This window comes from Oculina patagonica, chromosome 3 (genome assembly GCF_052425735.1).
Source record: "Oculina patagonica isolate OP01 chromosome 3, crgOcupat, whole genome shotgun sequence".
NCBI classification, from domain to species: Eukaryota; Metazoa; Cnidaria; class Anthozoa; order Scleractinia; family Oculinidae; genus Oculina; species Oculina patagonica.
In genome coordinates, this window is record NC_135760.1 from 28,595,275 (window position 1) to 28,618,691 (window position 23,417).

Genomic DNA, 23,417 nt, shown 5'->3' on the forward strand with positions numbered 1-23,417 from the left:
TGCTTCTTTCTTGCAAAATCGCCATTATCACTCGAACGAACTTGTTTACTTTCCTTCGCACATTTGCCTTCAAAATCGCAAGTTGTGATTTCTTGTAAAGATCCATCAAAGAGAATCAACACATCGACTTTCACGCAAAAACCGAAGCAAAATTGAGATAAACAATTGCTCGAAATCCACTTAAAAACTGAAAGACACCCAACACTTCATGTAATCTCACTGAAACAGTCCTGGGACCTTGTCAAAAAGAACTTCAGAAGGTTTTTATTTATTTATTACAATTTTAATGGTAATTAAAATTGTAATAAATAAAAAAGAGAGGGTCCAATCGTACAAATTTGTACGAATGGTAATTAAAGGTTAAAGCAGTTATGACTCAGGGTGGGAATTTAGCGCTCGCCCACTCGCCCAGGCGAGTGTGAAAACTGTCGGGCGAGTACAAATCACGGATCACTCACCCGGTTTGGCGAGTACGATTTTCATATCCAGAATAATTTATAGTTTTCAAAATAAGCGTGCACCGATCCACGAAACGCGGCAAGATTGCTATTTCCTGATTTTCCCGCCTCTTTTTCTGTACAATTTCGACACTTTGCTTGCAACATACGGGAATTTGGGAAGACGTATCAAATTTAAAACTGCGTTTCAACTTTTGAAGTAAGCATGCTCACGGTTAAATTGTGAAGTTAGGTCTTTTTTTTGGCGATTTTTCATTCAAGAAATAGATTGCAGTCTGTATCATGATCGACCACCACTGTGGCACGATGAGTATCGAACGTGATTAAAATTGTTAGGGGAGGCGGCTAGATTTTCCTTTCTTTAATGGAGGTGACTGGGCGAGAAAAAATTTCCCTGGGCGAGCGCAATTTGAAGGTCACTCGCCCAGATGGCGAGTGCTCAGAAATTTTAGTTTCCAACCCTGTAATTTAAAAAAGAATTGGATCGTGCCTTTAGCTGTACGTATATCAAGTTATGGATGCACTTGGGAAGTTTGGAGAGCACTCAAGAAGCTAGAATTGCTCTCAGCTACGCCTTGAGCAACATGCTGCGTGCATCCATAACTTGATATACGTACAATGAGCATGAACCAATTCTTACATGGAAACCAATTCTTAAATGGAAAGTTATATTTTAAAATAGCCCAGTTTCGATAAATAAAAAAATTCAGCCTAAAACAATAGAAATATTAATCACTATGAGGATCTGGGGAATAAACCCCACAAACTCTATAGTTTGTTCCTCGGAGCTTCGTAATGAGGTCTTTTGTTTGAGGCTGAATTTTAATACATCGAAATCGGGCTAGGTTATTTATGCATGTGTGTTTAATGAGACAAAGTCAAATAAGAAAGCAGTTGTGTGATTTCTTATTATTAAAGAACATGTACAGTGTAAGAATTTTATTTGCACACAAGATACCATGCATCTTCCAAGCAATAGAAGCCTGGAAAAATTTCCAAGTAACATGATGTTAACCGAATATCGCGTTTGTTTGCCTCAATCATTACTTTAGAAGACACTGAAAACGAACCTTAACAGAAATTCATTATCATCATAGCTGGAATAATGTACAAATGTATTTTCCGCTGGTATGAAGTTGATACAGTTCGTTAATTGGCAGTTTATGTTTTTCGTGTTTTGTTGGAGCACGCCATTAGTGTCTCCAGCGAGTATGTGATTGGTTGGTGTTTAGTTTTTAAGGATTCAGAGTTGCTAGATTCCCAGCCTCTTGCTCATGCTCTCCATCCTGGCGTTTACTTCATTTCATTTTAATACTGTGAGAGGACTGCTATGATCTCTACGGATGGTGGTTCGGAGCCTTTTATCGCTGAAGCCGACGTTGTATCTCAAAATTCTACCTCGAAGGCAGAATTGCAGGTCGACGAGGTTTTCTCGCCTTTCAAAGTATCTCCGTGGCACATTTAACAGGGAAGAACATTTTCTGTGACTCGGTGAATCTAAACTTTTTTCTGCTTTATTTTGTTCACTTTTTAATGTTTGCACTCTTGATTTCTTGAAACACTTGGTTAAGCTACATACAGTTGTAAACATACCCTTGACAGTGTGGAAGATCCTTTGGAGTAAGAGCTAATTTCATTATTGCCAGGGTTGTTCTGAAGAGGACTTTTATTCCTAAAGCCAAGAAAAGAATATACCTTATTATAGGAAATTAACGCTTCATGAAATTAACGCGAATTTCAAAAATTCGCGTTACTGTAATTTAAGTCGCGTTAATTTTTGTTAACGTTAATTTCCGCGACCTTAATTTTATTATTCCGGGTTTTTTTTGTCTCGGCTTGTGGGGTTTTTTAAAAAAAAAATTTTTTTTTTTTTTTTTTTTTTTTTTTTTTTTTTTTTTTTTTTTTTTATAAAAAAAAAAAAAAAAAAAAAAAAAAAAAAAAAAAATTCATTATTTTGGACCGGTAATATCATTTAACTTAATTTGGCTCTCATCTTTCATATCATTTCGCCATTTCATGTTTTAAACACGTCCGTCAATGTCTTTAGCACTGTTGTGCTAATTGGGGACACTGTAAAAAACAAACAAATATTGTAAATACAACAGAAACTTATTAAAAATCCCAACTGGTAGGAGGCTGACCAGTTGGCTATTTACTAAGCGTGGAGGAGTTGAATTCGGGGCCACCGAAGACAAATCCAACTAGTGGCAGAGAGGAGGATTTGAACCCGGGACCTCCAGATTACAAGTGTGGCCCCCCTAACCACTAGGCCACACTGCCTCCTGTTAATTCTGCTACATTTGTGAATTAAACGTTTGTCATAAGTAGTTATTGTTATTATTATAATCATTTGAATAATATTATCATATAATGCTGCACATTATAGGATCATTGTTTGAACCAGGCATAACAATGTTGCACGATTAGCTGGTTTTACATGGAGTATTTGTCCCAAGAAGTGTACAAATTCATTTCTGACTGCAAGGTAGAAACAAACGTTTTCTATGATCTTTGATACAAATTTGATAAAGTGTTTAAAATATGTTGGGTGAAGTGTCTTTTGCTAGTCTGTAGATAAGTTTCATTGGAAGATGTTACTAAACTTTCTTCTTTCTAATTTATGTGGCTCACTGCTCTTTCTTTGCAGTTATGATGTCAACTATGTAACATAACTATGAATATTTTATAATTCCTCGCGAAGCGAGGCCGAAGGCCGAGCGTAGCGGGGTGTATAATTTTGTCCCTCAAAGGGCTCAGGTGGGATGAAATCTCCTGTGGAGTTTACGGTCATATATATATGTATATTTGTGAGCTTGGTGTCTGGCGGAAATGACGTCACACGGCCGCGCGCTGGTGGCCTAATGGTGTGAGCGTCGAACTTCAAATCAGATCTTCGGGACTGAGGGCGGGGGTTCGAGTCCGGCTAAGGTTTTTTTTTTCTTTCTTTTTTTTTTTGTGGGTTCGAATCCTGAGCCTTTCATTTTTATCATTTTTCTTTTTGGATCAAAATAACACTGATTTGCACATAATACTCCCTCAATGCCTATTCAGGCTATAAACCTTTCATGGCCATCAGGGGCGCGCGGATGGAGGGCTCGAATCCTCCTGCCGTTCGTTCTTCTTTTTTTTTAATGCCCTGAAATAAATGTCCAAAATGCGAATATCCAATAATTTGTCGATGATTTTGAAAATAGCCTGCGCTTCCCAACGCTTTATACCTCTTTACGAACCAGAAAGAGCCGCCATTTTCAAAGCGGAGTAGACCCTGGGAACGAGGGTGTCGCTGCCATGTCTGTTACTAGGCAACAATAACAAATCACCGGTTAAAACCGGTTATCACTCCTTATTTATAACACCCCCCCCTCCCTCCCCAACCCAGAGCTTCGCGAGGCCCTGCGAGTCACGTATTACTAGTATACATGATCCTGTGAGTGTATCGATTTATGAGTTCCAGTTAGAAATTTTGAGTTCGAGTTATGGGGTAACATTTTCCCAGTTGGTCACGCATAGTGTCTCCCTTATCACCAAATGAAAGCTAACCGCAAGCAAATAGGAGTGGAACTAACCGCAAGCAAACCAGAGTGGAGCTAACCGCAAGCAACTCGAACTCGATATATTAACTCAAACTCGACATTTTAACTCGAACTCTAAATTCTAACTCGAACTCAACTAGTTCAACTCGAAATTCTAACTCGAACTCGAACTCATAAAATGGACAGACCCAATCCTGTACTGGCAAGTTTTAAATGTTACTGTTCCTCAACAAAAATGGCTAACCAAGCATTTAGAACAAAAGGTTAATAGAGATTGACAAGCTGTCTGAGTTTTGTGAGAACTGGCACTTTTTCAGTACAAGGTCATACAGAATGTACAAATAGCCTATTATACAAAATGAAAAGAGAATTACTTGACTCCTGACTGTCATTTTTGTAATAACATTGAACAAGCCATCTTAATTACATCCCTTTTTATTGATTGTCGATTAGCCATCTGTTTCTGATCGTAAATTACACACTGGTGTTCTTCTCTTTGAATAAAGAAACCCATTCTCACTAAACATGAGATAGTATATGGTGTTTCACAACCATTTTGTTTAACTTCTAACCATTTTATTTCCATTCATGGTTGCCACTGGCCCTGACTTCCAAATATCAAATTTATTTGCTAAAAATAAAATTCCCTGGCTGCTTCCTGACCTTCAAATTTTATTTTCCTCTGACCATTTCCTGACCTGTGGCAACCCTGTTATTGGAAAATACTTTCTTTATATCTGTTTGCTAATCATAAGAGATAACAAATAATGGATTTTATTGCCCTCCTGAAGGGACAAAAATTAAGCTCAAAAGATGTATTGATCGAGGACTGCTCCAACCAAAGCCAACCAAAGCCAAAGAATTTCAATCAGTTCTCTAAAAATGGTGCAATTTGTCAAAATGCCCTTTACAGTTTTTCTTCTCGTGCACTCAGTTTCCATGGGCCAACCTAACTATTAAGATTTATTAGTGAACACAAAGCATAACTCTTCTTAAAATACTTTTGATTTGTCAAGGTAAATATGTACTTAAAAAGAGTCATGACCCTCTCAAATCAGTGTATAAATTGAATCAACATGGCTTAAACGTAGGAAAAACGTACCACTTCAAAAAACTACAAACTAGTTTTTTTCTTTTTGCACTGACGTCTTGAAAGTGCTTTTTAAGTAAACGAACAAATATTCTTGTCGCAAGGTCTGAAAAATTTATAAGCGAAGCTTTCGACTGTATCACACAGTCTTCATCAGCGATTAAAATTAGCTCACATTGTCTCGTAAATGCAAATTGTTTAATCACGTGACAACAGATGGTCAAAAATGGCGAGAAGATCATAGCCCCTGTCTCTGTTCAGTGTTGGGCGTTGACGTCTGATATGGATGGCCTCCTTGATTTTCCTTTTAACCTCTACCGACTCTTTATCAAGAATCTTGGCTCCTCCCCAGTCGATCTGGAGGTTGGCCTGAGACTGGTGTTCCTGTATTGCAGATGTTGCTTGTTTCTGATGTTCACCCAGTCGCTTTTCCAGAGTTCTCGCTGTATCCCCAATGTAATGTTCACCGCAATCGTTGCATGTGATGTCGTATACCATGCCGGTATTCTTTGCAGTTGGTGTCTTGTCTTTTGGATGGACTAAGATTGACCTCAGCGTATTGTAAGGCTTGTGGTATGTGCGGATGTCTTGTGCTCTGAAGACTCTACTAAGATGTTCGGAGAGTCCTGACACATAAGGCAGGCCTACGGAGATTGGTCTAGTTGTCTCTGAGGTTTTGTTTTCGCCTGACTTGTGGGGCTGGGTCGAGAAGGTACTTTAAACATCCAGCGTTTTAGTCCAGTCAATTTACCAAAAATAATGGGTCAACCTGTAACTAATTGCAACAGAAGAAATTCCAACGGTTTTTGACCGAGAAACTTATCGTTAATAACATATCAAAAGTCCCAGAAAATCCCGGAAGGGAAAGTTATTGAAAAATGGGTTTTCTGAGAAGCTCCGAGACACGTTTTTAGAGATGCATGGAAATGAGGCTGAATAAAGCTTTTACAAAAACGCGCGTGTTTATGCCTTTAAAGTCAAAAATACAACAAAATTTGAAACGATATCTCAAGTGGAAGGTTCTTTTATTTAAGAAATCAAGTTAATTTGGGACATTTCATATGTACACAGCTTTAATTTTAAGTGTATTTCAGGTGCTTGCCATGTTAAAACTAGCAACCCTGTGTATAGGACTAAATGACATTAAGTTGGTTTTTTATCTGGAGCGATTTTTTATTTTTTTACTTTTTAATGAAACTTGTTGAACTGTTTAAACCTTTATTCAAAAATAGTGAAACAATTCAAGAAAGCTTAATTTTCGTGCGGAAAGAGTAAGAAAAGCGTGAGTTGGCGTGAGATCGAAGTTTTTAACTCGGAGCCGAGACTCACACCCAAGACGGGAGAGTTCGCAGGTATAGTGTGCTGTGTTTGACGCCTGCAGAAATTTTAATCTCCGTCGAACAAAATGGCTTGAGAACTTCAATGTTCTGTGCTCCGACCAGGTAAGTGTATTCTGAGTTCTCTTCAAGAGTTATTTTTCTTTCAAAATGGAGAAGTTTCCCTTTGCTGAATCATAGTGTATCACATCCAAAGCATCGTTTCTAAAGTGATTCTAGCGAGTTTCTGCGGCTACAGTATTTCTTTGAGTCTTTCAACGCAGTTGAAATGCAACGTATAACATTCTGGCTTCGAAAATATAAACTAAAAAGCGAGATCACTGCATACGACGCTGCAGTGAGTTAAGGTTTTAAACCCGAAAGGTTTTAAACCCGATTGCTGAAATTTATTGGACTAAACATAGAGCGTCTATGATTCTATTGCACGTTTGACACAGTCTAATTTGTATCCTGGTAATTTTTAGACCAGCAAGAGCCTAAAATGGATGAAATGTGTTGTGCAATTTGCCAAAAATCCCTTGAAGATGACATAGTATCTCTCTGCCGGTGCTGTTCACCATCAGCTATGCAGCGTCAACTTCAGGACCAAAAAACAAATGCCAAAAGTATTCAGTGCCTCAGATCAGCCTGATAGTAAGAAAAGAAAAATCGGACGTCCACAAGATGAAGAAAAAAACGAAGCGTTTGTCAAAGTAGCGAGCTTTCTTAAGGAGAACGACGACAAACAAATTACTGTCATGGATCTAATGGATAAAATGGAGGAGTATCTTGGTGACTCGACTACTGCCGCATAGCTGCACCCATATGAAAGCAAGACTTCAGGAAAAATTTAAAAGTACGTACCGCATCAGCTATTCTGCACAAATTTCACTCACAACAAAAGGATGTTGATCTGGATACGGAAAAATTAAGTATAATCTGAACTGCCTCAAGGTTGATCAAGAATGACATCAAATTGCATAAAAAATCCATCGAAATCTACCCTTTGATCAAAAGAAGCTGAGAAAAGCGCTGAATTCCTCCCAGCCATGCTAAAGATGTTTTTGGAGGGTATTCTGGGTGGTAAAGATAAGTTACGGAAAGTTAGCATCAATTGGACGGGCTATCGTTTAGGTGGCGCGACCAAGAGTGATTCTTGCGCCTTTACAAGTTGGTTTAGCAATGCAGCTCCATCACAACTTCGCATCGCGATTTCTAATAGACACCCTTCATGGCCATAGCTTCTGGATTATGACAGAGAGTTTGTTCAGTACGTAGCTGACAATGTGGAACATAATCTACGAACCCTTGAAGGTAACGACTCCTTTCATGACATGGGCATGATTTGTACCATCACTCCTGGCACTAACCGAAAAAGAAGCGTCCTGTCGAGTCCCGAGACGAAAGATTAGTCCTCAAGACATCTCAGCAGCTGGAAAAAAAGAAATACTGATACGGCCCACCATCTGAGCCAAGGCAATCACAAGTGGAAATAGAGTACAATAACGTAGTTGTTGCAAATGTAGTGTTTAACACCACACGCCCAGCATGGGCTGGAATGATGCAAGCTGTCCACTGGGGTAACCATCAGGGGACCTGAACCCAAGCGACGTCACATGTATTTCCTCCACTCTAAAAATTTGTGTCTGAACATGCGCGGCGCCACAACATCGCTAACCCCATCGTCACATTTGACCAGCCCCTTTGGTGGAAGGTGTTCCACATCATCAGCACCGAACCAGCTAACAGTGACTTAGGCAAAGTTATTTAATTTGCAATTAGGAGCCTTTCACACGCAAATAAGCTTCCTTGGTAGCATTGGTCATCCTATGGAAGGATCGGGGTAGAGGGAAGTTCTGGAGTTAATATATGCGTCAAACGCAGTTGACCATATACTGACTGGCAAAATCATTGCACGTGCAGTCCGTGCGCACCTCATATAATGAGATTTATTTTGCTTACAGAATACTTTTTGATCAATTTTTCCTTCGGATGAAAGTTTTCAGGCATATTTGAAGTACATTTCATGGTTTTTGGATGAAATGAATGAAATTCTGGCCAAAAACAAGCATAATAACATAATTTCTGTTTTTGAGCTTGTTTTCATGTTACGCAAAAGCACAACTTAGAATCTGTTAAATTTTTCGAGATGTTCCCATGCATGGATCCTTTGGGACTTTTTAAGTATGTTGATCTAGGGACTTATTCGAAATGATTGGCGGTAAGAAAGCTTCTGTTGCAATAAGTTGCAGGTCCAACCACAAAATGACTGGACTATTTGTAGCTTACAAGGTGTTCTGCTCCGTGTAGAAGGGTTCTCAAAACTGATCTTTTGGGACGTAGGTGATGATTTGAGGTGAAATTGAAGTTATGTTTGAATACCACCTATTTTATGTACAATGGAGACTTTTACAAACAGAACAAAGGCACCACCATGGGGTCTCCTATTTCCCTGATAGTTTCCAACCTGTACATGGAACACTTCGAGAAGTTTGCCCTATCTACGGCACCCAACCCACCTGACATCTGGTATCGTTATGTGGATGACACGTTCACCAAAATGCAGGCTTCCAACATCGATAGTTTCACCCAACACATCAACAGCATTAACCCTCACATAAAGTTTACCAGCGAGCAAGAGGAAGACGGTAAACTAGCCTTCCTTGATAGCTGTGTCCATGTGAATGAAGAAGGGAGCACAAAAACAACTGTGTATAGGAAACCCACCCACACGGATCAATATCTCAATTTCACCTCAAATCATCACCTACGTCACAAAAGATCAGTTGTGAGAACCCTTCTACACAGAGCAGAACACCTTGTAAGCGAGGAGGAAGACAAGGCAAAGGAAGTACGGCACATCCAAAGTGCTCTACTCGCAAATGGTTACAAACGCTGGATGTTTAAAGTACCTTCTCGACCCAGCCCCACAAGTCAGGCGAACAACACCTCGGACACAACTAGACCAATCTCCGTAGGCCTGCCTTATGTGTCAGGACTCTCCGAACATCTTAGTAGAGTCTTCAGAGCACAAGACATTCGCACATGCCACAAGCCTTACAATACGCTGAGGTCAATCTTAGTTCATCCAAAAGACAAGACACCAACTGCAAAGAAGACCAGCATGGTATACGACATCACATGCAACGATTGCGGTGAACATTACATTGGCGAGACAGCGAGAACTCTGGAAAAGCGACTGGGTGAACATCAGAAACAAGCAACATCTGCAATACAGGAACACCAGTCTCAGGCCAACCTCCAGATCGACTGGGAAGGAGTCAAGATTCTTGATAAAGAGTCGGTAGAGGTTAAAAGGAAAATCAAGGAGGCCATCCATATCAGACGTCAACGCCCAACGCTGAACAGAGACAGGGGCTATGATCTTCTCGCCATTTTTGACCATCTGTTGTCACGCATTAAACAATTTGCATTTACGAGACAATGTGAGCTAATTTTAATCGCTGATGAAGACTGTGCGATACAGTCGAAAGCTTCGCTTATAAATTTTTCAGACCTTGCGACAAGAATATTTGTTTGTTTATTTATACACCAAGGTCAAGAATGAGCGTACATAGTCAGTGCTTTTTGAGTGTTTTGCGAAAATTAATCCATCTGCCATTGGTTGCTACTCCAGGGTTTTTTATTCTTTTCGATATCACAGAAATTTAAACTCATTGAAAATCACCAAAGGACCTTTTTAACAAAATTAAATAAAATAAAATACAAATTTTCAGTGAAAGTGCAGAATTATCAATTTATTCAAACAAACACTTTTTATTAAAGCATGGTTGAGCTTTTGACTGTAATCGAGTGCTGCTTGCATGTCTTCATTGTTGAATTTGCTGTTTGAAGGTAAATTGAATGTTGTATTTACACTTGTGGTTGTATAGCTCATCGCAATTTTTGTAGATCGTCTTAGTAGAATGTCTCAACTGGTCAGCCGAGATACTGAGGAGTCAGGAAATACAACGACTTCATTGCAATGTTGAGGGTAATGCAGCTACAAGAGATGCATATGGTCCCGGCACAAGTGTAAAGGAGGGTCTAACTCTGGTGCAGCTTTAAAATAATTGTGAACAACTGGATTGAAGGGCTAATAAAGCTAATTAAAGTTGAGGCTTTAGAAAGGGTCTACCAGACATTTGAAAAGAAAGGCCAATTGAATGAAGTCCTCATGCAGTCCTCTTTGAGTCCATGTGTAGCAGAGTGGCTGTTTTACAAAGCCAACTTGCCAGCTTTTCTTGCCTTAATTGTCTGAATACTTTAAATGAATTTTGCACCATCTGGCAACTTCCCTTGGTAAATCAGCAGACAGTCCATACTGAGATCTTTTCAACAATCTTGATTTTGAAAAATACAAGATTGTAATGGAGAAAACGGACTATTATCTCTGAAAGTTGATCTTCTCTCATATCAAATTCTTGACCAAACTTATCCCAATTTGCCCAGCTGCAAGGTATGGTGATAGACAGGAGCTTCAAGAAATTGTCAGATGACCTTACAAAATATAATAAATTTCTACAGGTATGGCTATGGGTAACTAAAAGAGATTGACACAGGAAGAAGTAAGATGAAGGTTTGGCAAAGACTGCCACAATTCCTTTTGTGACGATGTAGAAAAACGTTCCTTCAGACCTTAGAGGAAACATGTAGATATCTCACCATAGCTGACTTGGTGCAGTTTGTTTCTAGTTCTGGTGTTGCAAAAGAGGACCCAGACCCTGTGCTTGAAGTTATAGAGCAGAAATCAAAGGTCAGAAGTGACAAGATAACTACTCTAGGTACAGAAACCTCACGTGTGAGCAACAGAGAAATCAGCCACCGCCTAGAAACCAAGCACAAGCAGTGTGTGACAAAGTTACATTACATTACTGTAATAAAAAGCTAAGTGGTTTTGTTGTCATTTGTGTAGATGTGGGTCCCACGACCCGAGTGCTTGTTTGCAGTTCAAGGCAATGCCGTCAGAAGATAAAGTAAGCCTAAGGGAGGGGCGCATGTTGTAAGTGTAGAGGGGTGCTGTGTGTGGTGCAAATTACTTGAAATTGGTGTACTAATCCTTACAGTGCACATGGCCAATTAAAGTAAGCTCTGGTTAATAGCAAATGATGCTGGCCCATCCACTTGTGACCAACCAGTTAAAAGTCACTGTGCCTGAAGCCCACCTAAGTTAGAAGGGACCAAGATGGCAATTATCCACAGCTGCTGTGAAAGTGAGAGCCAAGGACCTAATAACCTACATAATGATAATGATAATCAATTTATATAGCGCATTTTTCATATGTAATGTTCAAATGCGCTGTACACATACTGTAATTTACTACACAAAGGCCAGACCACAACACCGGGAACTTCGTGCCCTACTCTTTGCGAATAGTGTGTGGGTTCTTTAACGTCCCCTGTTATAAGACTGAGGATACAGGAGACGGGACCTACGGTTTATCTTCCTTTTCCGAGAAGACTTAAGAATGACTAACCATTTGCATCATACTTATGCATTAGTTGATTCAAGAAACACTGAGGAATTTCGATCTGAAGCTTTGGTTGATGATAATATGGATAAAAAGGTTGTGGCTCTGGGAGTAATTACCATGTGCCATGAGGACACCCTTAGGTTGGTTTTTAAATGGTCCACTGAAATACGAAAACTTCTGCAGTAGGGTCTTTACTTTCCACAACTTTGTTCAAGCTGATGACAGATTGAATGTGCAAGAGGCCCTGAGTTCTGTTAACAGGAGACAAGTGAGGCCTTAGTGAATAGTGTGCTGCAGTCATCATCAGGTGATAGGAGAGTAGTTGCATGGTGTCTGGGAATGGTAAGTTGTGTCAGCTGAACTGCTATTTACTGCCAATTTAAATAATTTTATTTTAATAAATCACAAACTTGTTTGTCAAAGGAGCCTTTGATTTTAATTGTTAATGGTTTTCAGTTTCTTGGGTCTTTGTCTGTAGTTTTAGCACGTCTTCATTTTCGTAAGGGTCTTTAGGTCTTAAGCTTTTTTGGGATAGTATTGAATTGGTTGAGATAACAGTATTATAAACCTAAAAAAGGTCAACATTCCTCTGAGCAGAGCTTAAGAAAGTTGGTTGTGAAAAAATTAGATGTTAGACTGCTTATTAGAAGCAAATATGTGGTAAACCAAGTACTGGTTATTAAACCCCAGAATGCATTCAATTGTGATTGACAAACCTTCACAAAAAAACATGTCCCATACACGGAGTACTGTGGCAAATGGAAGGTTCCTGAAAAATGATAATGAAGTTAAAAAGCCATTTTAATGGAGGTGTTTACATACTATAAAAAATTAAAACTGTTGTTTCGGATAAAATAATGTTTTAAAGTGAAGCACTACTCCAACTCTCTTGTGAACACGGCCATGTTGTTGTTTGAATTCCACAGCTAACGCTATGCAAATTTTTCTCGGATTTGACGAGAATTTGAAAAATTTGCACATGGATAGGGGGGTGCATTGACAGTGTTCAGTTGCTTCATGTTATGATGTCAGAGGTGTCCTTAATTGAAGCCACATGAAATTTGAAAGGGTTGCAGGTACTAAAGTTAAAATTAACACATTGTAGGTTTATTGTACCGGTAATTCAAATAACCGCTGTTTTATGGGGTAAAATGCACCCCCTTATCCATGTGTTAATTCTTCAAATTCTCATCAAATCCAAGGCAATTTGCATAGCGTTAGCTGTAGAAATCAAACGAGAACATGGCCGTGTTCAAAAGAGAGACTTCGGAGTAGTGCTTCACTTAAAAAAAATTATTTCATCCAAATCAAGGCAGCTGCAGAAATGTAGAGTAGCACAAAGTTTGTGTTAGATGTTCAATTTAATGTTCTGGTTGTTTTTATCAAATTATTAGTACGGTTAGTTTTCATGTAATTTAGAAAAACGTAAATTTGGCGACTTTCTTGCATTTTGACGCAAATGTTGAGTTTATAATATTTGCTCAAACTTTTTCATCGTTGCAAATAGCCGAATGTGAATTGGAGCTAACAAAACCGATGCATTGAACTTTCTTTGTCTTCGGTTATGGTACTTTTGGGCGAAACGTGAAAGCGCTGGAGCGTTCCAAGCCTCGAGGTTGGTAGTATACCTGCCAACTTTTTGTGGGTCAAAGGAGTGAGATTTTTATGCTGAGAGTGCCAGGATTTCCGAAGACGATACGACAATGTCCAAAGTTTTCCGAAGACATCCGAAGTATTCCAAAGACGTTCCGAACATATCCCGATTCCAGTGTGTGGACGTGTTTTGCTAAACACGACATTGTTCCCAATGCTTTTTTTGTCAAAACTCTGAGATTTTGGGAAAGTATCGCCATTTACTCATTTTACATGGAGTTTTCGTTTCTCACATTGGTTTGAGTTAACATTTTTTTGGAAACTGTGTCGTTTGTGATTGTAATAACTCACATTTTTTGACTAGGCGTGAGAAATTTGTTCGTAAGCATGAGTTGGCGTGAGATCGAAGTTTTCAACTCGCAGGCGTGAGACTCACGCCTAAGGCGTGAGAGTTGGCAGGTATAGGTTTGCCCGAGATTAATATTTTGATGATCAAATTTTATCGAGGTTTTTGTTCCGACGATTTCGCGGAAACTTAGAGAGTCATATTAAGATGTTATAATGTGCTAATTGCCGTAGTTTAAACGAGATCTTAGCGCTCAGTTTTCTGTAAATAGCAGTTTTATCCATATAGGTGTGTTCAGTAAAAGCAACATAGCGCAAAACTTGCAATCATTACATCGTCATATTGACATGCATATTAATCTTTGATAAATTTCGAGTAAAATGCGAAAGTTTCAGGGAAATCGAGTCAGAAATGGTGAAATTATTAGAAATTTTTGATAGGCATACAGCATGCCATTTATTTTGATCGATTCACCTTAAGCCTAATCGTCGATTAAAATCACCGAGTTAGCTAATCGGTGGAATTGAGAATGTTGCTCAAAGCCTGATTAGAGGTGCGATTAGTTAATCGCCGATTAACGGTTAGTACTTGGTGTAAAACCACTTGTATTGTCTCGCTAATCGACCATTAGTATCCCAAAATGCAATTCTCCTTGAGTAAACACTGTGATGGTTTCCAATATAGCGTCCGCACTGTCACATGTGGTAAAAGGAAAACAGCTGTGGCGAAATAACTGGTTCAATTCGAAAATAATCCTGTTTCCTCTAGCATTAAATCATAGTGTTGACTAGCATTTGGACAATTGGTTTCAGAGCGTGACCACGCTTCGTAAATCTGCCCCTACAAGGTTTGAAATTTACTGGATGTATTGAATTATTTATAGACACTCTGCCACAGCAAGGCCATAGTTCTTGTTTTTGTATTGTATTTATTTGTTTTATAAAGCTTAAAATAAAGCTTGCACAGAAAAGAAATGTACAGCAAAAAGTAAATAAAAGTATTTTAAAGACAAAGGTCGTAGTTCTTGATCGCAACAAGCCAGCATGGTATCGTTATATTGATAACTTCAACAAGTCCACCATTTTTTTCCAGTTTAATCGGCCGATTAAGAAGTTAAACTACCTACGAAAAGGGTTAAATTTAACCCTTAGTTTAATAGTCGGTTAATGCTAATTGGGCTTTGAGCAACGCAATCTAATTGCAGGTTAAAATTTAATCACCGATTAGCATATTTAATCGCGGATTAGCGCTAATCGGAGTTTTGAACAACCGGGCCCAGATGTCAGGGAAAATAAATAATAAAAATAATAAATAATTTTTTCAAGAGGACGCCCCCGTCACATAAAGTGGTTTTCAGGGAGGTCATCAAATAAAACTTATTACAAGGTTAAAAATCAAGTTAAAAAGGTAAAAATATAAAATTACAAGTATAATGTTCGTAAAATTAAGAATAATGTTTTAAAAATAAGAAGCTAAAAGTAATTTGCTATTAAATCAAAGATCTCTTCGAGATATCGACTTTTTTTGCATGAAGTTAGTATGAGTAGAAGGTTTATCCTGGGCATTGTTGTTCGAACATATCATGGAAGAATTCAAACGTCTTTCAGTTCAAGTATTTTTTTATTTTCGCGGAGTAAATGCTGTACTTGTCAGTCGCGACGGCTGGGTGCTTTGCGACTCATATACTTTGGCTTGGTTAAAAAAGGTAAACTTTGACGTTTGCCTTTAACATGTTTAATCGAAATAGTTGTTTCCTTTCGAGTTAGAAAGATTTCTACTCGGCTTAATGCAGAAAAATAACGCCTGATCGCAGGTTAGGTTACGCACGACAGAGTTACCTTTTGTCTCGTCACGCAATCTTAACCCCACATTGAAGAGTTAAATTTTCGTTTGGATATTACCAAAAGCCGCTTCTCCTCGTTATTCTTTACCTTACGGCTACACATCCTATTTCTAACGACTACATTTCCAGCAAAACAGTTGCTGTTTATTTTTCTAATGGCGATGCATTAACTTCTAAACGGAAGAAACGTTTAACGTTTACTGCTTCCACCGGAAGTAATTTCACAACAGGCTCCAAAGCCGACACTTAAAAGAAGACCACCAGCTGCAAGTCTACAATGTACAAGACCAGTTTTCTGTTTTAAAGAAATGCCGCACGAAGTTGGACTGTTTAATTTACGAAATGCTCTTTATTAGAAACATAAAGCCGAAACTTAACACGCAATCAGATTCTGTGCGTGCTAAACTGTTTATTTAAAATCTTAATATGCTAATATATTATCACACCCTAGATCACTATATAAGCCTGAACTCCGTATTATAATTTTAACTTGATAATGATGACATGGCGTCATCGAAACGTCGTTCTATTTTCCTATCGCTTATTTTTCTTCTCAAATGTTTCACAAAACATTTTGTTATTCGAAAGCTTCAAAAACACTTATAAATATCACTTAACACATTTAATGATGTTGCAATTAGCGAAGCGCACTAATGACCCCCGGTGTGAGTCAAAATTCCGACAAACAAACCGCTCTGTAAGAGCAATGTATGGTTGGCGGGCACTTTGGAGGCATATTTAGCGATTGTTTCACAAAACCATGGCCAGATTGGCTCGGACTTCGGAAAGCCTTACCTGTGCAACGTAGAAAGCTCAAACCGTGGTTTGAAACAAAAGGTTTGTCAAACAGAGCGATTATTCAATAAATGTGTAAAATATAGACTCTTGGTTTTAGGCCATCGTAACTTGATTAAAAATATAACACAAACAGCGGTGATAAACATTATGAAAAATCGCATTTTATAAACTTGACGTTTCGTATGCTAAGCTACATACATTTTCAAAAGTATGACTGTTAAAATTTTTGGCAACTATTTATATATTGTATGAAAGAGGTCTGGAACCGAGACTGAGACAATTGATCTACAGCAGTAACTTAATATTTACATTTTGGTTAATAAAGTAACAACCTCTCACTGCCGACATTGGCATTTAAAGAAGGTTGAAGTTCATTAATGTATAAGATCTCTTTAATCTTGCAGTGGAGGTCAGTTTTGCCTGATGCAAGGATTTCAAAATCAATTGTCTCAGTCTCGGTTCCAGACCCCTTTCATACAATATATAAATAGTTGCCAAAAATTCTTTAACGGTCATACTTTTGAAAATGTATGTAGCTTAGCATACGAAACGTCAAGTTTATAAAATGCGATTTTTCATAATGTTTATCACCGCTGTTTGTGTTATATTTTTAATCAAATGTGTAAAATGTTTTACTCTCAGTTATTGAATGGATTATAAAGGCCCGATTTGCTGCCGGGATTTGCTGAAAGAAAACATTTATTTTTATGAGAAATGCAAAGCGTTTACACTGTTCTTAGTGGCACATTTTGCAACACAACAGAGCTAACCTCAGATTTATGCCACCACAAAATTACACAAAGAAACGCTCGTCCGATCGGTCCCATTGCCTGACCCGAATATTTAAAGAGGTCAATTTCGTTACACAATTGTCGCGGCAAATACTAACAATTATTCCATGAGTCCGCATTGGATACGAGGTGGTAAATAGCCAACGAGGCGCGAAGCGCCGAGTTGGCTATAACGACTCGTATCCAACAAGGGCGAATGGAATAATTGTTTTATTAAATTCTTCTCAAGTTAAAATCGAATGGACATTTCATTTTGATGTAAACGAAGTGATAGTAGGAGGAGGCGCGAAAATTTCTGGCGCGGTGTTCACTTCTTGAGTTGAATGAAACATACGAGGAAAGCGAGCAAGAGAACTTTCTTCAGAAGATTTTCCTCAAACAATCCCCTCTAAAGTCGTCTAAATATCATGGAAATTGTGACAACAGTTAAGATTTACGAGAAGATCCGAAGTAAAACCTTTTCTGGAAACTACAAGTCTTGTGCAAGTCGAACGAAGCAAGTGTTTACATTGTACTTCTTTACGGCTCCACGGCTGTCATCAAGGCTGCTATATTATTTGAAGCGAAATTGAGCTCAAAGTGGAACAGGTTTATTAAAGTATGAAAGGACAAAACCAAGATTGAAAGGTAACAAACTTTACTGAAGTGCTGAGCCTAGTTTTATGACGTACACTGAATGAAACTGTGTCAGTTTGCCGTTCTTTCGTAAATTATTTGCTGCTAGCTTTAATTTTCTACTTTATTCACTCGCTCTTGCTGTGCGTTCAGTTTAAAAGTATTATTAATTACACTTTTCGCATCTATCCTTTTGTTTTGCGTAGTTTAATTTACTATGGCATTTCTTTGGTTTTTGTAGGCACCGCTAATTATTTCTTGTTCATAAAGCTCGCCAAATTTGCTGTTCAAAACCATTTTGATGGAACTGTCGCTTCCCGTAGAAAAATTTTAGTTTGGCAACGGTAACGCAATCATTTTCCAAATAAGGTCAAACTAAGGTATACGAGCTGACATCCGGGATTGAGTGAGCCAATCAGAATGCTAGAAATGCAATATCCGTGGCTGAAAATTTAATAATATTTAATATACACTGTTCGAGCTCGACAGCTGTAGCTGCAGTCTGTAATAGTAATGGGGATAAATAATAGCTTTATTTAAATCAAACCCGCCGTCAATTCCATTAGAAAAGCGTTTGAATAGCATAATATTTTCGCCCTCTATCTACCATGTGTCGAAACAGATCGGATGGCCGGCGATCAGTGCCGTCAAATTCGGGAAGAATTCTGAACTTCTTGCAACCGACGATCTTTCCGGTGCCTAAATGAAGCAAACATACAAGTGCTATCCTTCGCAATTATATAATTCGATAGTAATTCGCTATCCGCCGCTTAAATTTCTCGGCAGCCTGAATAATTTTGCAGTGGAAATCAAGGTGTCATTACCGGATCTTCGACTAATAAATTCAATTTTGGGCCATTTTTTGGATACCTTCAATCTGTTTTTCACTTACTAAAGCAAAAATGTTTGAAATCTATCATTTTTCGAGCCTTTCGAGAATCTCGGCCTCAAATTGTGCCTTTCTCGCCCTTTTTTTCTTGTCAAGAATGCGTCCCCTTCATACAAAGCCTTTGCCAAAACTAAAATTGTTGTCCGACTCACGACTCACTGTGGTGAAATCTATTTTTAGTAATAGTGCGCTTTGCTAGATGATGTTGCAATTCTAAATTGTGCAACTCAGCAGAAATAATCAACTGTCACGAAGTGAGTTCCTTTTGGTTAACTATTAGCAACGTTTTAGTGTGTTCGTGCGGGTAATGTTTGACCTCCTGACCTCTTTCAGTGCTTTGGCTAAATTAAAGGCACGGCGCCGCACAGTAAAATCTTTAGAAAAGCAGTCACTCGAGAAACACACAAGTCGTGTTTGCGTTAGTCACGGAGTGAACGTGACATGAATTATTTCCTTTACCACGTCATCTTTTGCTTTTTAAAACCACATGCCTAGCCGGAAAAATGCCTGCTTAGCATGCAAATATTTATTTTGTTCCGAATGTTCAATAAAATAACCCAAACCAGTTCATTTAAAAGAAAGCCAAATCACGCCAAAATAAAGAGTAGACTATAAAGGCTATCCCATTGTGTTTCTCCGTTTAGCGTCTTCCGACAAGCTTTTGGTAATTCCCCTGGCGCGATGACGTGTATCCCGTGCTTTGACACATTCTTGCTGAGCTTGCAACTTACGTTTCGATAACGTTTCGATTCTCAAAATACCGTAAACTCAAAAAATTGGGATATCCAGAAAATAAGTCGTTGTTTTGCAATATTTAACACGTTCCGGGTAAATTGTACGACTTGTACTCGCTCCGAGCCAAACGCTTGAGTAACACAACAATAAATATTTCACACAAACAGAGCGCAGAGTATTCAAACTGAAAAAAATAGGTGAATGATTATTTATAGCTACAAGCGAGAGATCGCGTGACATGGGTCTGACGCAGTGGTAGTTTTAAATAGCTTGGGCATGTCCAAGCGGTCTTTGTTTTCGCTATGTGATTTTAGGTTAAATTAATATTAGCGCCTAAAGACTTGTACTAGTAAAAATTGCGTTCTTAATCGTTTTAAACTTCGCAGCCTGTGAGCGCTGAACCCCTTACATTCTTAATTGGTTATGTGACGTAAGATTTGGGCTACTCACGTTTTTGATTCTTATATAATGTTTGTAAATTTGACAAGTCACGTTTTTTCTACAAGAACGGAAGTGCTGAAGCACAGCTATAGAGTGACACTTTACAAGTCACGCGCTTTGATCACCCACAGCGGAAAGTATTCCCTTGAGAAATTAAAACAGTCCCTTGAGAGTTAACAAGAATGCAATCCCTTCCGGTTCAGATTTTACCCCAGGTAAACGCTATTCTACTTCTTTTTCCTTGTAAACAAGCAAAAAAAGTCGAAAAAATTGGTGTGCCAATTGCAAGCAACTGCATTAAGTCTTGTTTATAAAAGGTCTGATTAAACTGCTTCAAATGAGAAATCCAGACATGGAGAAATGAACAAAGAAAGACAAGTGTCTTGCTTATTTAAGATGGTCTTGTTTTTTTATCACTATGTCTTTAGATCTTTAGATCAAAGGGGCTTTGTTTTAGTTTGTGAGGTCTTCATTTTAGATCATGAAGCAATAAAAAGACCATATTTCATTGATTATGGTTTAAAGTTGAAATTGTGTAATTTACAGCTTGAATTACATTGTATATTGAACTAGACAATGGCACTAATCAAAAGTCAACAAGACCAACAAGAAGACTATTAAATTAAGTCTATATTATATGGTGTAATTAATAATTAAAGGTTGAATCAGAATGTCAGATGAATCACTTTTGATTCTCACCTTGCCAGCAGGCACATAAACCATTCAGTCATGTACATCAACGGGTCTATGTGGTGAATTTTCTGAAAGATGAGGAAAACATACTTACCATATTGTGTTACAAGTAGCTTGAAGAAGCTTAAAAAACGGGCAGTTATTGTTCAACTACTTTTTTGGCTTCAAAGGCATGCCACACCGCAGTGAGTAACAACAACGTTAGAGGTTTGTATGAGTCACTGGCTGCAGCTGTGGTAATGTAACAATATCTCCCTCATGATGTCATGTATTGAATTAATTATATTCTAAAAATCAAATAAAGAAACATAATAAAAACAATTGCATCTATCTCGTTTGTGAAAATTATACACAAACAAGATGTAAAATAAGAAGTTTATACACAAATAGCTATATACACACCAGATGTAAAATATATAAAATTATACATAAATAAAATAAATAACTTGTTTAATTCAGATATTACAGCTATGGATCTGAAATTCAGTGACCATTATCCCTGTATGACTGGAATTAGATCAATTATGGTCAAGTATTTAGCAATTGCGTGTTACATGTCCATACATGTACATTTTCTGCAATGAAATAATGAATTACATGTAAAGGTCAAATGAACCAATTTTTTTATTTTAAACCAAAGTACTTGCTAATTAAAAACCAAATAAACATATTGCGAAGTTTCAAAGTTATTGGACTTTGCACTGCAGCGATATTTCAAGTAAAAATGCTTATTTTTGGCCTGTATAATCGTAGACCCCTCGGGAAAACTGTCAGAAATTGTCGTAAACACCAGCGTAGCCTGCGCATCAGCAGCGGGGTTGCAAAACCACCAATTATGACTGTTGTTGTGCTGTAAGGTCGCAAGGCATCTCAATTACGTTAGAAGAAAGGATTTTGCACCAGCCAAAAGCGGCTTAGAACTACAGTCGAAGCTCTCTTAACGGACACTCTTGTAAGCGAACAGCTCTACTTACGGCCACCTTGTTTGAGACCCCGTTTTAACTCCCATACAAACTCTGTATTTTTACATTCTGGTAAGCGGACATTCCCGTAAGCGGCCGCAGACACTTTCAGAGATTACGACTTAGACTTTTTCTTTGTTTTCAAGCTCCCGTAAGCGGACGCCCCAAAGAAAATCCTATTAACAACCTCTGTATCTTGTTTTTATCAATCAACTTCACATCTCCGCTCATCACAATGACTTTACATTAATTACAGTACAATATTTCAGAGTTTGTTTTGTCGTCATTCACGTCCGTCCAGTAATTGTTAGCTGGGCAAGCTCCCGTAAGCGGCCATCTATCGGCCAGCTTCCGTAACGGACACTTTTTTTGTGTCCAGAGGGTGTCCGCTTACGAGAGATTTGACTGTAGCCAAAATATTTGTTATGGTCATAAGCACTTTTAGTTTGTTGATATAGCTTAATTAACTTGTCAAGCTTGCATAATAAGAATTTCAATTCGCTGGATAATATTCACACCAAATATTAATTGTCATAGTCTATAAGATTCGAACTTTGGCCGGACACCGTACCTCACCGATTTCGCTGAAATTTGGCATGCAGTCTTGTTTTAGGGTCCTAACTACCAAATGTATATTAAAAAGTTTCAATTCTTTTTATTTTGGAAAATATCGAGAAGGCCGATTTGAAGCGTTCGTGACGGCTCGCCAACATGGCGGATCGAAGGTGTTCTTGTTACTTCGACACTGAACCTGCCGTCACAGTTTCTCGATCATACTTGGCATAGTTATAAAGAACTATCTTTCTTCTTTCTATATATCAAAATAGATTCGGCAAATGTTGAATTTGGATGATCAACGGCCAAGAAGTTCGAAGGTATGTTAACGATGTTTTGAACAGTCTCAAATTTACTACAAAATGAAAGGCTTATAACTCCACTGTTATCTCGATTTAGAACTAGCCATTTACCATGAACAAAGCTTGTTCATTGGTGAATTGATTCCATTAATAAAAAAATTGGGGAAATGTAACCGTTAAGAATAAAAAATTATGGAACCTCTAGTAAATTGGCCATTTCAGCGCCATTTCAGCGGATCAGCTCATTTAAGGTGGCCCGCGGCTAATTCCGGGTGCGAAGGTGCTATTTTTTAAATCGAATTTTGGGGATGAAAACCGTATCCGATTTCTTTGATTTTTGGTAGTCGTAATAACAAATGTTCAAATTTTATAAAGCTTTACCTTTTAAAGCCCAAAATATAAACAATCGCGAGAAATAAGCACTTTATGGAAAACCTTTTTTTCGAAAATATGCGAATATTTTCAAAACGCGAAGATAGATTTTTTTCTAATTAAGGTCAATTACTTCAAGTAAGCCTAGGTTTCATGTGAGCAAGTTTCAACTAAATCGGCTGGGTAGAAATTGCTGCACAGTTGACTGTTTATTTTTCGCATAAAAATATTGTAATTGGATATTTTCGCCAGCTATTGCAACAATGCTTAATTAATGCTAAGATCACTTCTGTCATTTGAAAGCTCAATACCTCCTAAAAAGTTGCTGAAAAATCTGAAACGATCTGATATTCTCCGCTAAAGTTATAATCAAATGAAGCATAAGTGGTTTACGGTGCAAAAATTGCAAATTAGAAAAATTCAATCTTTTTCGAATTAAAAAAAATCGACCGATTTTTTTTTCTTTTAATTTTTAGTATACAAAAATCCAACATATAAGCAAACGCCCTCATCTAGTTTCGAGCGTGAAGTCTCGATGAAACTCGTCAAATTTGGCTCTTCAAGATAGCTACCTCTCGTCCTTCAGTTTAAAGCGCTTTGGAAACCCCTCA

The 23,417-nt window shown here is 38.1% G+C and overlaps 3 protein-coding genes across 4 annotated transcripts in view; 2 read left to right on the forward strand and 1 right to left on the reverse strand.

Annotated features, from left to right (window-relative positions):
- LOC144647380 (uncharacterized) overlaps nt 1–23,417 on the forward strand; it is a 308,906-nt gene that overhangs the window by 256,200 nt on the left and 29,289 nt on the right. The gene's annotated exons all lie outside the window — the stretch shown is intronic.
- The window catches only part of LOC144647388 (TBC1 domain family member 10A-like), a 59,104-nt gene that overhangs the window by 3,816 nt on the left and 31,871 nt on the right, over nt 1–23,417 (reverse strand). For both annotated transcript variants that reach the window (XM_078507194.1, XM_078507193.1), the window contains exons 9-11: nt 20,622–20,683; nt 12,588–12,640; nt 2,052–2,130 (exon numbers count right to left, since the gene is read on the reverse strand). In XM_078507194.1, the coding sequence (XP_078363320.1) occupies nt 2,052–2,130; nt 12,588–12,640; nt 20,622–20,683 (194 nt within the window). The remainder of the gene's footprint in view (nt 1–2,051; nt 2,131–12,587; nt 12,641–20,621; nt 20,684–23,417) is intronic.
- Nucleotides 5,145–11,372, forward strand: LOC144645923 (uncharacterized). Its single transcript, XM_078505438.1, has 5 exons — nt 5,145–5,208; nt 9,106–9,932; nt 10,310–10,453; nt 11,034–11,153; nt 11,313–11,372. The coding sequence occupies exons 2-5, from the start codon at nt 9,297–9,299 to the stop codon at nt 11,370–11,372; spliced, it is 960 nt and encodes a 319-aa protein (XP_078361564.1). The 5' UTR covers nt 5,145–5,208; nt 9,106–9,296.